The sequence below is a fragment of the Equus quagga genome, chromosome 5, assembly GCF_021613505.1.
Source record: "Equus quagga isolate Etosha38 chromosome 5, UCLA_HA_Equagga_1.0, whole genome shotgun sequence".
Lineage (NCBI taxonomy): Eukaryota > Metazoa > Chordata > Mammalia > Perissodactyla > Equidae > Equus > Equus quagga.
Window position 1 is genome coordinate 119,878,821 of NC_060271.1, and position 15,857 is coordinate 119,894,677.

Genomic DNA, 15,857 nt, shown 5'->3' on the forward strand with positions numbered 1-15,857 from the left:
CTGTCTGTGTTCTGAACTGAAGAAGCCCCAGTGAGTTTGTAGGGTTGGAGCTGGGAACTCGATGAAAGCACATTTCCCCCAAGCATTATAAATTGTTGACCAGTACATCTGGAGGATGTAATTCTGTAGGCGTTCATCTTCTTTATTAAAGTGGATTGTCAGAAGATTTGGTGCTTTGTAAATACAGGGTAGTTATCTTTTACCAGGAAATCTTACTAGTTCGCACTATTTATATAGCTTAGATGGAGAAGAATGGGTTTATTTCCCAAATTCTGTAATTAATACATTGTTAGCAAGTTTTGAAGAGCCAATATTTCTAATGAAGGTACTTTATTGAGCAAATATTATTGTTGTTACAGCTAGAACCTCTATGTTGCTTCCTTTGGAGAAAATCAGTATAGGTGAGACAGATTTATGATGTGATTTTTGCCTTTTCATTAACTGGACACCTTTGTAGAGTTTCCAAAGTAGATTTGCCATGTATAAAATTTCTTTCCGTAATAATATGTTATTGTGCAGGTGTTTTTCAAAAAGTAACTTTTTTGAAGGTTTAAAGCAACTTATTTGGGTGCAAGTAATTTATATTATTATGTAGATAAGTAATATTGTATTTCTTGATTTTCTCTATAACCTAGTAATAAAGATTTTTAAAAACTCAGCATAAACTTTCAGATGTCACTAGTAAAATGTAAAGTCTTTTGCGTTATTAGTCTCCTATTTCAGCATTACTGGTAGTTTAAAATTTTTTTTCTATGTCTTAATATGATTGTGTTATATTGACAATTTTTGTGGTTAAAAAGTTAATCATAAAGTATAATTTGGGGCCAGCCTGGTGGTGCAGCAGCTAAGTTCGCATGTTCTGCTTCGGTGGCCTGGGGTTCATCGTTTCGGATGCCAAGTGCAGCCATGGCACCGCTTGGCAAGCCATGCTGTGGTAGGCATCCCACATATAAAGTAGAGGAAGATGGGCATGGATGTTAGCTCAGGGCCAGTCTTCCTCAGCAAAGAAAAAAAAAAAGTATATTGCGTTTGGGGACCATAAGCTGATAAATTTTCATCAGAGTTTTATGTTAAGCTGTGAATAGATGTCACATCATAGCTACAGCCAAACCACTTTTTAAAAATAAACTTTTAGGATTTATGTACTTTATAATTTATTTTTTAAGTGTGTAACTGGGTGAATTATTGTAAAGTGATCACTTATGTCAAGAAATTGTTATCAACACCCCAAAAATTTGCTTCATGCTCCCTCCTAATTCCTACCTGCATTTTCTTACCAAAACTTAACTAATTCGTGCTTACCTGTTGTCAAGAAGCCTAACAAATATTGTACTGCCAACAAAAATTGCTCTTGCTGTAACATTAGTGTTTATCTTGTAAGATATTTTTTTGAACTACCAAATGGTATTTGAATAACTAACCTTATTCAGTGGTTAATTGGGCATTGAATTAATTTTGCTATAGTAATGTTTTGAATCATCTTCTATTATTGCTTTGTATGACCAAAGAGATCGAAAAGATCATAAGTAAATCAAGAGATCAAATATGGTCATTGATTTGTTTAACAGAGAACTATATTGATTATTTGTAGAAAAGGCATTTGCTTTTACATCTACCCAGGTTGATTTTTAATTATATTACTTACGCCGTATTATAAAATGTTGACACTTTTAAATGTCACCTGTGCAGAAAGAATAAAAGATAAAATGTAAATATTCACTTCCAGAGTGGACCAATTCTTGTGGATTAAAACAGTGCTTTTTTTCTTTTGTTTGGGGGAAACTAGAATCTCAAGAGGAAGATGGAGATATAGAAGTTGAAGAGGCAGAAGGAGAAGAAAATGATAGACCATATAATTTGAGACAAAGAAAAACAGTGGATCGATACCAGGCACCTCCAATAGGTAGGAGACTCTAAATAACTTTCCTTTTTGTAGTTGACTAGCTTATTCTGCTCCACCCTTTTAAAAAATTAATGTTGCTGAATTTAAAAGAATGAAATCTCTTGTAGGTTCCATACATCTTTTCCTATATATGCTTCTATTCACATACACAACTGAAAAAAAGTTGAAGTACGTAGTTGCAATATAGGATTACATAGAACATGTACATTTTATTTAAAGAACTGTAATAATAAATATTGCTCATACTTTTGTATTACTTTATATTTTATTGATCACTTTGATTTACAGCAGTTCTTTAGGGTAGGTATCTCTATGTTCCGAGTGGTAAAGTAATTTAGCCAAAGTCACAAAAGTGATCCAAGGCTGCGGCTTGGCCAATAACCTAGGTTTTTTTTCTTTTTGAGAAGGAAAAAGTTTATCTTAATGCTGTTAAATCTAATGTCAAGTAATCAGCTCCACAAGTACTGTTTTATTGACTTTTTTCCAGCACTTGGGAAATCTCATCACTATTGAACTCCTCCAGTTTTTTTTTGAGAGATGATTCACATATCATGAAATTCACTATTTTGCTGATTTTTAATTTGTACACTTTATTGGTTTTTAGTATATTCCCAAGAGTGTGCAGCTATCACCACTGTCTAATTCCAGAACATTTTGTTACTTCTCTACTCCCATCCACCCAACCCAGGACAACCACTGATGTACTTTGTGTCTCTGTAGACCTACCTAAATGTTACCTTTTGGGTCTAGCTTCCTTCACTTAGCATAGTGTTTTCAGGAAAGAACCTAGGTCTTATTACTCCAACTCTGGTGCTCTAAGACAATGATTGATTCTCTGGAAGGGGTGTATCAGAGTTCTCTCACTAGAAGCTTGCCCAAGTCTGCAGACATTCTTCTACTCTAATTAGGAGTCACTGTCACAGATAGCCCTGTTAAAAATGGGAGAGGTCTGTTCATAAAAAAGATTGTGAACCATTTTTCCAGATACTTTTTTTTTGAAAAAAGCTTTATTGAGGTATAATTGAAATATAGTCCATTGCCATTGCACATATTTAACATGTACAATTTGGCAAGTTTGAAATACCTTAAGTATACAGTCGGCCCTCTGTATCCGCAGATTCTGCTTTTTGGGATTCAACTACTTGCAGATTGAAAGGTCTATGATGGTTGCATCTGTACTAAACATGTACAGACTTTTTTTTCTTGTCATTATTCTCTGATCAATACAATAACTATTTACATAGCATTTACATTGTATTAGGTATTATAAATAGAGATGATTTAAAGTATATAGGAGGATGTATGTAGGTTATATGCAAATACTAAACCATTTTATATAAGGAACTTGAGCATCCGTGGATTTTTGTATCCACGGGGGTCCTGGAACCAATCCCCTGCAGATGCCAAGGGATGACTGTGTGCGTGTGAAGCCGTCACCACAATCAGGATAATGAACATGTTCATCAACCTCCCAAATTTCACCCTGACTGTTTGTAATCCACTCCTAACCTTCTTGTGCCTCCCCCCTCCTAATCCTCAGGCAGCGACTGATCTGATCTGCTGTCATTGTGGATTAGTTTACATTTTCTTGAATTTTATATACAGTGTATACTTTTTTTGTCTGACTTCTTTCACTCAGCATAATTATTCTGACTCATCCATGATGTTGAATATAATAATAGTATCTTCCTTTTTATTGCTGAGTGGCATTCCATTGTTTGAATGTATCACTATTTGTTTAGCCATTCATTATTTGATGGACATTTGGATTGCTGACATTTCTAGTGTTTGGATATTATAAATAAAGTTGTTATGAATGTTCATATTCAAATCTTTGGACATATGTTTTCATTTTTCTTATAAACATTTAGAAGTAGAATGGCTGGGTTTTGTGATTAGGTGTATGTTTAACTTTCTAGAAATTGCCAAACTGTTTTCTGAAGTGATTGTAGCACTTACTTTCTCACTACGAGTGTGTGAGGGTTGCGTTTGCTGCCTTTGCTTGGCAACACTTGCTCAGTTTTTAAAATTAATTTTATTATGTATCTGTTATGGTTTTGATTTATGTTTCCCTAATGACTAATGATGTTGAGCATCTTTTTATGTGCTGATTTGCTAACGTTGTCTCTGGTAAAGTGTCTGTTCACATTTCTTGCCCAATTTTTCAGTTGAGTTGTTTGTGTTCTTCTTATTCAGTTTTGAGAGTTCCTCATGTTATTTAGATATCAGTCCATCAGATATATGATTTGCAAATACTTTATCAGTCTATAGCTTGTTTTTGTTTTTTTATTCTCTTAATAATGTCTTTTAAAGAGCGAATTTGCAATTTATTTTTTAGATTGGTACCTAACAACTGTTGCCAATCCTTTTTTTTTTTGCTTTTTCTCCCTAAATCCCCGCAGTGCGTAGTTGTGTAGTTTAGTTGTAGGTCCTTCTAGGTGTGGCATGTGGGATGCCACCTCCACATGGCCTGATGAGCAGTACCATGTCCGTGCCCAGGATCCAAACCAGCTAAACCCTGGGCCACCGAAGTGGAGCATGTGAACTTAACCACTTGGCCACAGGGCCAGCCCCAGAATTTGTAATTTTAATGAACTCCAATTTATCAATTTTTTTAATGCATTATGCTTTTGATGTTGTATCTGAGAAGTCTTTAGCCAAAAGTCGCAAAGAGTTAAAATCTTTTTAGAATGTTTATTTGCAAATTATAGTATTATCACAGTTTTAATTTTTGTTGTGCTCTTTCTAGACAGCATTCGGAACTTGAAGACTTATGACTAGCTTCTTATTCAGGAAGTTAACAGAAGTCTGTTCCTTTAATGCATCAGTTTATCAATTTCTAATTAGTTATTCTTTTTTTTTTTCTTTAAGTACCAGCTCATCAAAAAAAGAGGGAAAACACACTGTTTGATATTCACAGATCTCCAGCAAGAAGAAGCCATATCAGGTATGTTTTCTTGGTTTTTGAAAGGAGGAAATATTTACAGCTGTCATTTAGATATATTCTTTAAGTAATACATAGGGATTACATTATAATCAGAATGTAGGCATTGATCGTGTTAATGATAATGCCAATGAGGGACTAAGTAGCATCTTTCTTTCTTTAATTAGTGACTAATAATTATTATCCTGCTTCAGTTTGCCTGGAGTAGTTATTGTTTTAAAAATTTTGTTCCCTAAAGCTACTCAGCTCTCTGGTCTCTTAGTAGAGTTGAATCTAAGCAACTCATATTGCTTTCATTTGAAGCATTAGTTCAATTAGTCTTTGCTACTTTTTTTCCCCTTTTGCCCTCTCTTTTACGTGTAGGTATAAAGGAGATTTTTTGTTTTTGAAACTTTATCTCATCTGTTATGTTTTCTGAAGAAGTAATAGTTTCCCAATGGCTCAAAAATAAAAAGTAAAAAATGAACATAAAAAGCTTTCTTCTAACCTCCGTAACTCTCACTTTCCCATAGTAACGTCCTTATTTGTGTATTCTCAGAGAACATGTTCATATGTGTATGTATATATGTGCAAATACGTATGTCGATTGTTACCCTTTCTTTTTACATAAAATGTACTGTGCACATTGTCCTCCACCTTGGTTTTTCACTTTATTAATTTTAACTGTTTTTTCATTTTGTTATAGAGAAATTTCACACTTATGTTTATAGTTGCATAATATTATATTCGTAGATAAACTATAATTTTCAAGCTAGTCTTTTATTGAGAGGTTGTTTTCAGTCTTTTGCTATTGCAAAATACCATATAATGAATACTCTTGCATAGTCATCATTTTACATGTGTACAAGTATATTTGTAGGATAAATTCACAGAATTGGAATCTCTGATTTAAAGAGAATATAAGTTTGTAATTTTGATACTTTCAGTAGTTTTGAGTCAGTTTGCAACCCACCCAGCAATGTATGAGAGTACCTTTCCTCATATTTCTTCCAACAAAATGTTATTCTCAAACTTTTGAATTTTTGCCAGTCTGAGAGTTGAAAATGAGATCTTGGTTTATTTTAATTTCTGTATTTTTTATGAGAGTATTTTTTTCATATGTTTAAAAGCCAAGGAAAAACTTTTTTCTGAAATGTTTGTTCATAAAACTTGCCTATTTTTCTAATAGGATGTTGCTCTTTTATTTATTTTTAGTAGTTCTTTATATAATAGATTAGTCCTTTGTCATAAATTGCAGTATTTTTCCTCAGTTCATAGTTTGTCTTTTAACTTTGCTTTTGGTCTTATTTACCAGGAAGTTTTTGTTTTTTTGTAGTCAAATTTATCAGTCTGTTCTTTTAAGGCTTTTAGATTTTGAATCATAGTTAGAAAAGCCTTCTCAAAGCCAAAATTTTAAAGGAGTTCACCTTTGTTTATTTCTTTGGTTTCATTTTTTACTCTTAAATTTTGGTCCATTATAATTTTATCCTGGTGTAAGATTTGTTGTACGGATCCAAATCTTTTTCCCAGATAGAAAATGAGTTGTCTCACCCTCATTTATTGAATGAGTCTATGATTTCTCCATTGATTCCAGTTGCCACCTTTATCGTATATCAAATTATACATTTTGGTTTGCTCCTGGATGTTTGTTCCATTCATCTATTGAGTACTATTTTAAGTCATTGAGGCTTTTTAATATATTGTAATATTTGTGGTCCCCTTAAATTTTCCTTTGAATATCATTTTCCATTATTTAAGGTCTTTTTATTTTTAATGTTCTTCAGTTGTGTTTTAAAGTTCTTTCTGTGATTCTTGCACATTTATTGTTAATTTTTTTCTTGAGTAGCTTACCTTTGCTGTTGCTTTTGTAAATGATGCCCCCATCCTTTTTTTTCTCCTCCTTCATTCTTTTGTTATATTTTCTCTCAGGTAGTTGTTTGTAATATGTGAGCAGTTAATTTCTGTATATTAATTTTGTACCTCACTTTATTGGGAATGCCCCTAGCATGTTCCCATTAAGGTGATGCTTAAGAAAGATAATGTTTTATCATGTTAAAGATTTACGTATTTTTTTATCATTGAATTTTCTAAAAAACCCAAGAATTGTGATTGAATGTTTTCAAGTAAATTGTCAAGGTTAGTGGAGATGCTTCCTCTTAGATCTATTAATAGGAATAATTTATTATATTAATTGGTTTCCTAATGTTGGTTCTTTTAGATGAGATTGTCTTTTTTTCTGATTTTGTAATTAATCTCTATATTTTTTGCATTGTGATTAGAGAGTGTTGTTTGCAATGTTCTACTTATTGAGCTTTTCCTTTTGGTTGAATATGCAGTCTGTTTTCATGAATGTTTTATAGGCATTTGAAAAGAATGAAGTAATCTCTATTTTTAGGATACAGGTTGAAATCGATTCAGTATGTTATTCTATCTTTTTAGGTTGCCTATATCATTACACTTTTGTTCATTTCTGTGTTCTTACTTTTTTGTTCACTTTTGATAGGGATAGAAAAGGTGAATTAAAGTCTCCCTAGTACTAGGATGTCTATATCCATTTCTCCTTTTGTCTGCTATAAATTTTGCTTTATGGATGTTGTTGCTGTGTTCTGTTGTCCATAGCTACTTATAATTGATAACTTTATTATGAATCGTGCCTTTTTGCCTTTGAAAATATTCTTCTTTGTCTCATTTATTTCTTTTTTACTTGAGTTCCACCTACTCTGATGTTAAATTTTAACCCATATTTTCATTTGGTTTACATTTACTTGTATACTTTTGCTCCTTCTTTTATTTCCCATCTCTCTGAATCACATTGTTTTAAGTATGTCTGTTGTATTCAGCATAAAGCCATGTTCTGATTTGAGATTCAGTCCAAACATCTTATTTTTATAATTATCTTAATTTGCATTTGTTGATGTGACTGATACGTTTGTTTTTAGTTCTATTATTTTATCTTACCTTTTCTCCTGTTTTTATAGTCTTAAGAAGTATATCACTCTGTGGTCTTTCCCCAACATTTTACCGTGAAAATGCTCAAGAATCTAGGAGAATTGGAAGAATTTTACAGTGAATACTGGAAAACCCACCACATAGATTCCACAGTTTTGTTATACTGTACTTTCTTTATCAAATATCTGTCTAGCCATATGTCAGTCCATCTTATTTTTTAGATACGTTTCTAAGTAAATTGTAGACATTAGTAGACTTCTTTCTTAAGTTCTTCAGCACATATATCGTTAACTGAAAGTTCAGTATTTGTTTAGGTTTTTAACTTTTGAGGTAAAATTTACATGCAGAGAAATACACAAATCTTAAGTGTACTTTTGGTATTTTTTTAAAAGTGAACTTTTTATTTAAGATTACTTTTCAGGAAAAAAAAAAAGATTAGTTTTAAATTCACAGAAAAATTGTGAAGCTAGTACAGAGAGTTTTCATATAGCCTGTACCCAGTCTCCCCTATCATTAACAGCTAACATTAATATGGTTCTTTCGTTATAATTAATGAACTAATCTGGATGCATAATTGTGTACTGAAGTCCATACTTTATTCAGATTTCCTTAGTTTTTACCTGATGTCCTTTTTCTGTTTCAGGAGTCTGTCCAGAATATGACATTACATTTAGTAGTCATGTCACGTTAGGCTCCTCTTGTATTTTTTTAGTCAGCTTCATCGAGGCATAGTTTATATAAAGTAATTTAAAGTGTTGGGTTAGGTACGTTTTGACAGATGTATGCTGTGCGGATATCACTGCCGCAGTCAAGGTGTAGAGCATTTCCATTACCCTCAAAAATTTCATTTTTGCCCCTTTTCATTCTGTTCCTCAAAGCCCTTGGCCCTAGGCAACCACTGTTCTTTTTGTTACTGTAGGTTAGTTTGCGTTTTCTAGAATTTTATATAAAGGGAATCGTGCAATATGGTGCTCTTCTATTTCTTCTTCTTTCACTCAGTGTAGTGGTTTTTGAGATTCATCTATGTTATGTGTAGCAGTAGATTGTTCCTTTTTATTGGTATTCTGTTGTGTGGATGTACCAAATTTGTCACTTGTTGATGGAAATTTGAGTTGTTTCCTGCTTTTGACTATTGTGAATAAAGCAGCTGTGAGCATTCCTGTATAAATCTTTGGATGGATATATATTTTAATTCTCTTGGGTAAATACCTATGAGTGGATGTGTAGATCTTTTGGTGGGTGATATTTAACTTTTTAAGAAACTACCAAGCAGTGTTCAAATTGTTGTAACCATTTCGCATTTTCACTAGCACTGTGTTTGGGTTCCGTTTGCTTCATGTCCTTGTCAGCACTTGGAGTGGTCAGCCTTTTTAATTTTAGCCAGTCTGATGAATATATGGTAATGTTTCCTTGTAGTTTTGCTTTGCTTGTGCCTGATGTCTTTAATCATTAGTTTTATTTGCTTATTGGCCGTTCTTAATATCTCCTTTGTAAAGTTTCTGTTTAAATATTTTTGCTCATCTTAAGATCAAATTGTTTGCCTTCTTATTATTGAATTTCAAGAGTTTTTTGTATGTTCTAGATACAAATCTCTTGTTTGATATATGTGTTGCAAGTGTTTCTTCCATCCTATGACTTGCCATTTGTTCTCATAACGTCTTTTGAAGAGCAAATGTTTAAAATTTCTTTTAAACGAACTTTTTATTTTGGAATAATTTTAGCTTTGCAGAAAAGTTGCAAAGATAGTATAGAGAGTTCCCTTATACCTCTCACCCAGTTTCCTCTGTTGTTAACATATTATTGTGGTACGTTTGTTAAAACCAAGAACTGGCATTGGTACCTTACTACTTACCAACCACCAAAGTTTATTTGGGTTTTACCATTTTTTCCATTAATGTTCTTTTTCTGCTGCAGAATCCAATTGAGGGTATCACATTGCATTTAGTTGTAATGCCTCCCCAGTCTCCTCTGGCCTGTGACAGTTTCTCAGTCTTCGTTGTTTTTCATGATCTTGATAGTCTTGGGGACTCCTGTCCCTCTATCTTGTAGAATGTCCCTCAATCTGTGTAATCATGTTTTTCCCATGATTAGACTGGGATTAAGGGTTTTTGGAAAGATTACCAAGGAGGTGAAGTGTCCTTCGTTTATGTCATATCAAGGAGAAAATGATATCCACATGATATTACTGATAGCATTAAGTTAACCTTCATCACTTGGTTAGAGTAGTATTTGTCAAGTTTCTCCACTGTAAAGGTACTGTTTTTCCATTTTCATAGTCTATATAAACAAGTCACTAGGTCTAGCATACCTTCAAGGGAGAGTAGTGGTTTGGCAATTAAGCTCCATCTCCTGGAGTGGGGAGTATCTATACGTATTGCTTGAAATTAAGGAAATTGCCACCCCATTAAAAATCTTTATTCAACCATTTATATCAATGTTTTATACTTTGGGTTATAATGCACTACTGTGTTATTTTGTTGCTCAAATTTGCCTGCTTTGGCCATTGGAAATTTTTTCAGTTTGTCTCCTGTGTCCCTTTTACGTGCTTCCATCCTTTTGTTTTTTGAGTGCTTCTTTACTTTCTGTCATTACAATGTACTCCAGGCTCATTTTGTATATTTCATATCCTAGGGCTGGGATAAGCCATGTCTCTAAGGACCTTTGGTTGGTTTTATTGGAGAATGATATTTCAAAACCAATATTTAGATACTGTGTATGTATATTTCTACTGGGGCATCATTACTTCTGGGCCCTCTCAGCAGATAGCTTGGTAATATATGTATGTATACACTAATGCAGTATACAGACACGTTTATAATTGTTTCTGTACCCATTTGTATCTCTATTAAGCTAAACATGAATTCATGCTCATGTCTACTATTCTAATCCAGTATCACAGGGTTCATGCTAACTGTCCTGTCTTGTTTATCTGTAACTTTCAGACATTGAGAAACCTGATTGCCACTATCTACTTACTATCCGTTTACATATTGGTTGTTTCAAATTTTTATGAAGGTCAGAAAATCCATTTTTTCTTTTATAGTTTGTGCTTTTTTGAATCTTTTGTCCACCACAAGGTCACAAAGATTTTTATCCTGTGTATTTTACTAGAAGTTTTTTAGTTTTAGCTTTTTGTGTATTATGTGACATAAAAGTTGTGGTTCTTTTTTTGTACATGAGTATCCAGTTTTTCAAGCATCATTTTTGGAAAGGCTCTTTCCTTATTGAGTTAGCTTGGTGCTTCTGTCAAACATTTTTGTGTGTATACGTGTGGGTCTAGTTATGGATCCTGTTCTGCTGGTCGAGGATTACCACACTCTCTCGATTACTGCAGCGTTACAGGACATCTTGAGATCAGGTGCTGCACGTCCTCCAGCTGTGGTCTTCTTTTTTAGGATTACTTTAGATGTTCCAGGTCCTTTGCATTTTCATTTAAGTTTTATAATCAGCTTATTAGTTTCTGCAATATAAGCCTCCTGGGATTTTGTGTGGGATTGTGTTGAAGCTGTAGGTCAATGTGGAGAGAATTGATATTATAATAATGTTTAGTCTGCCAATCCATGACCACGATATATCATTGCATTTATTTAAGTCTTTCGACATTTCTTTCAGCAACGATTTGTAGTTTACAGTGTAGAGGTTTTTCATGTTTTTAAAAGGTTTTATTCCTAAGTATTTTATGTTTTATGCTTCTGTGGAATTGTTTTTAGAAACTTTTTTTCCAGTTGTTTGCTACCAGAATATAAAAATGGAATTGTTTTATATATTAACTTTGTTTCCTGCGACCTTGCCAAATTCTGTTATTCTAATAGTAGTTTTGTAGATTACTATTTTCTGCGTAAACAGTATCATCTGCAAATAGAGACAGTTTTGATCTGTATGAGTTTTATTGCTTTTTCTTTCTTTATTGTAATGGCCAGGATCCCTGGTGCAGTGGTGAGTAGAAGTTGTGAGAGTGGGTATCTTTGTGTCATACTTGATGTTTGGGGGAAATGTTCATGATTTCTCCAGTAAGTGGAGTATTAGCTGAAGATTTTTCTTTTTAAACATGCCCTTTTCTAATGGAATGTTTCCTCCTGTAGTTTATTGAGAATTTTTAACATAAAAGGGTATTGAATTTTGGTAAATGTTTTTTGTTCCTCAGTTAAACAGATCATAATATTTCTCTTTTATTATTAATATTGTGAGTTGCATTGATTGCATTCCCTGGATACCTGATGTATATAATTTTTATTGTTTGCTGGATATAATTTGTTAATGTTTTCTTGAGATTTTTTTGGTGTCTGTTCATGAGGGATATTGGTTTCTAATTTTCTTTTTTTGTCATGTCTTCGTCAGGTTTTGGTGTTAGAGTTATGTTTATCTCATGGAGTTGGGGAGTGTTTCCCTCTTTTGCTTTCTGAAAGAGTTTGTATAAGATTAGTGTTATTTCTTCCTTAAATGTTTGATAGAACTCAACACTGGGGAAGTAGGTTGGGAGAGATACTCTGAGACTATGCAAATGTCTTTTTCTCTTTTCATCCATTAATTTTAGTGGATCTTGCTGTGTGGGAAGGTGTTTGATAATGAATACAAAAAGTATTTCCCTAGGTGGTTCTTTATTGTTGTGTTTGTTTTTTATTATTTTTATACCTAGTTATTGTGGGGTTTTTTTTAGGAAGGCATGCATTTTATAGTGGTTTTTACTTTATACCCATAAGTTTTTATAATGATCTTGCTTTTTTTGTTAGTACATATTGGTTTCTTCTCTGAGCATGGTCCTATGCTGAGCATTCTTTTCTGTCTCTTCCCCTGTGTTTTCTACACCCATTTTCAATATTACTCTTTTTAGTGTTTACTATTGTCTTTCTAAATGAACATTTAAAAAAAGTTTTATTTGTAAGTTTTTAATGATAATTGAGGTACTTAACTTACTTACCTTTTTTTACGTCACTGTCCTTGCCTCTCATTTGTTTTTTGGTCTTTGTAAAGTGCCATGTACATTCTACTGTCACCTTATTTCGTTGCTTCCATTTTAGAACTATAGGTAAATATATTGTGCTTATAGCCTATTCTTGTAGCTCCATTTTCCCTATATATATCTTCATTAGCTAAAGTTTGCCCCATAGCAGTTTCTGTGCTTCATGTTTTCAATATTCCTTGAATTCTTGCATAGTTCTAAACTGTTTACCTGTACTCTTTGTACTTGAAGGAAAATTTGGCTGGGTATAAATATTTTGGCTTATATATACTTTTCTTGAGTATCTTGCAGGTATTTCTTCACTGCGTTGTGGCATTGAATACTGCTATGTTGAAATCTGAGGGTAATTTTTTTTTTACAAGTCTCTTGGTCCATTTGGGTGGCTTCCCAAGGATTCTTTTTTTATCTTAAAGACCAATAACTTAATTAGTAGCATATATCTTGGAGTTGACCATTCTGAGTCACTTTACCCTGTTACACATTGTGCCCTTTCAAGTGAATAATCATATCTTTTATTTCAGTACAGTTTTCTTGAATTATTTTTAAATATTTGCTTTTTTAAAAATTATTCTGAATTTCTTATGTGGGGATTCCAGTTATTCTCATGTTGTATTTTCTTTGTCTCTTATATCCATTATTTTCTTTGTTACCATTTTAAAATTTTTTGTTTCATGTTGTTGCCTGTTTTTGTGTCTGTCCTCTAGGTCCCTTTAGATATCTTGTAGTTTTTGTGTGCCTAGTGTTTCATTGTTTATCTTCATTTCTTTGTTGAGTTTTTCCTGCATGTTTTGAAGTTTCAGTAGCATAGATTTTGTCTCCTCCTGTTTTCTCACTGTGTCTTCCCTAAGTTCTTATATTTTTCCTCTATAGTTTTTCTTCATGGAAACTATTGCTTAATTATGTTTTAAAAGTTTGTGGTGAACTCTTTCTTTATAGTTTTCATCTCCTCTGTGGCATCATTGTTCTCATGAGTGTTTTTCAACGGTTTCTAAGCTTTGCTGCTCATTTTAAAAAAAGAAAATACTGTTTTCTTAGAGTATTTTTGTTTTAACACTGACAATCTTTCCTTTTCCTTTCCTTTTTTATTACTCATCATTAAATGAGTTGGATTTTCCTAGACCAAGGTCAGCAAAGTTTTTCCTAAAAGGCTAGATATTTTAGGCTTGTGAGCCATACAGTCTGTTTTGTAATTACTCATCTCTGTGGCTGTAGATTTAAAGCATCCATAGACAACCCATAAATGAATGAGCATGGCTGTGTTCAAATAAAATTCAAATTCATTCTGAAGTACTCATCTCTTGTGGTTGATTTCAGTTTTTCTATTTAAGTCTGCTGTGTGGAAACCTTCTGGGTATTTTTATAAGTGAGTAGTCCAGGATGGAGGGAATTTGTATTCTTTAATTACCTACTATGTTCCAGCCTTGGTATAAAAGCTTTTTTTTTTTTTTTTTGAGGAAGATTAGCCCTGAACTAACATCTGCTGCCAATCCTCCTCTTTTTGCTGAGGAAGACTGGCCCTGAGCTAACATCTGTGCCCATCTTCCTCTACTTTATATGTGGGATGCCTACCACAGCATGGCCTGCAAAGTGGTGCCATGTCCATACCCAGGATCCGAACTGGTGAACCCCGGGCCACCAAAGCTGAATATGCGTACTTAACCGGTGCGTGACCGGGCTGGCCCTGGTATCAAAGCTTTAACATAATGAATCCATTTATTCTTTACAGTGACATTATGAGGGATGAATTTATTATTAATTTACAACATAAAATTGAAATTTAGAAAGATTAAGTCATTTGCCCAGTATCTCACAGCTGTTAAATGAGTGGGCTGGAAGTTAAACATAGGTATTTTTTCCTCAAAACTCATGTCGTTTTACTGTATTGCCTTTTGGTTTGTAAAGATTTGTGGTAATAGCATTATAGCTTTGAAGGTGTGTGGGTGTTAATAATCTTGCCATAGGTCTTAGAAGATTTTTGTTTTGATTAAGGATGTTGCACCTCAACCAGCTTTTGGGCCATTTTTCCTTTAGTATTTAAGCTTCGTTTCTGAGGGACCTTTTAAAAAAGTTAAAATTTTTTTTTTTAAATTTTTTAATTTTTTAAAATTTTTCCTTCTACTCCCCAAAGACCCCCAGTACATAGTTGTTTATTTTAGTTGTGGGTCTTGAGGGACTTTTTTCTTACTTAATTTTTCTTATTAATTAAAGTAATGCATACACATGGTTAAAATAGTAAATAGAATGGGTATAATAAAAGTAGTATTCCGTTAACCCACTTTTCCTCACCACCAGTCCTGCTATCAGTTAGCAATCACTTTTAACATTTCTGCTTTTGGTTATTTTGATACCTACTTCTGTATATATAAATGACATTCTGTTTCTTAATTCATTAGCTTTTTTTTAATTGAGTTCATAATGATTTATTAGCTTTAAACATTGTCTTCTGATTTCTTCCTCATTCTCATATAGTTATCGCACTAACCTTAATTCTTTGGTCTTATGCAGTTTGATCATTATATTTGAATATCCATTTTTGTTTCGTCTACTGTGGACAGTATCTTTTGACTCCTCATTTTTAAGATTAGGACATTAATATCCACTTCCCTCCACTCCACTCCTTCTAACTTCTACCTTTTTATATTCCCAAGGCAGATAACATTTATATTTTGTTCTGTGACAGTTATTAAGTCTTATTTGATTTATTTCTAGGTTAATTCTAAAAGTTGAAAACTGATTAATCGTTTTTACAGTTCTAGACTGATGACAGTGTTTTTCACCATAGAGCTAAGTAGGGTCCTAGAATTAAATTTCCTCTTCTGTGGATGTTTTATCACTACCTCTGGCCACTTAATGGGAAATGCTCCTGAAATTAAATTTATTCATGCGTTCGACAAATATATGTGGCTTACCTTGTATATGTACCAAATATCATTCAAAGCTTTGGACGTTCAGAATTTAAAAATATAAAAATCCCTGCTCTCCTGGAGCTTACATTCTAATAGTGGGAGATAAACTAGTGGATATATAAAATACATACTATGTCAGATGGTGACAAATGCTTGGAAGAAAATAGAGCAGTGAAAAGGAACATAGAGTTCAAAGAATGTTGTCCCTCAACCATG

At 33.1% G+C, this 15,857-nt stretch overlaps 1 protein-coding gene across 3 annotated transcripts in view; it reads left to right on the top strand.

The window, feature by feature from the left end:
• The window catches only part of ATAD2B (ATPase family AAA domain containing 2B), a 162,303-nt gene that overhangs the window by 29,129 nt on the left and 117,317 nt on the right, over positions 1 to 15,857 (top strand). For 2 of the 3 annotated variants that reach the window (XM_046661906.1, XM_046661907.1), the window contains exons 7-8: positions 1,787 to 1,903; positions 4,775 to 4,850. In XM_046661906.1, coding sequence (XP_046517862.1) covers positions 1,787 to 1,903; positions 4,775 to 4,850 — 193 coding nt within the window. Of the gene's footprint in view, positions 1 to 359; positions 402 to 1,786; positions 1,904 to 4,774; positions 4,851 to 15,857 lie in introns of all 3 variants that reach the window. The other variant, XM_046661905.1, reaches the window with a different exon arrangement.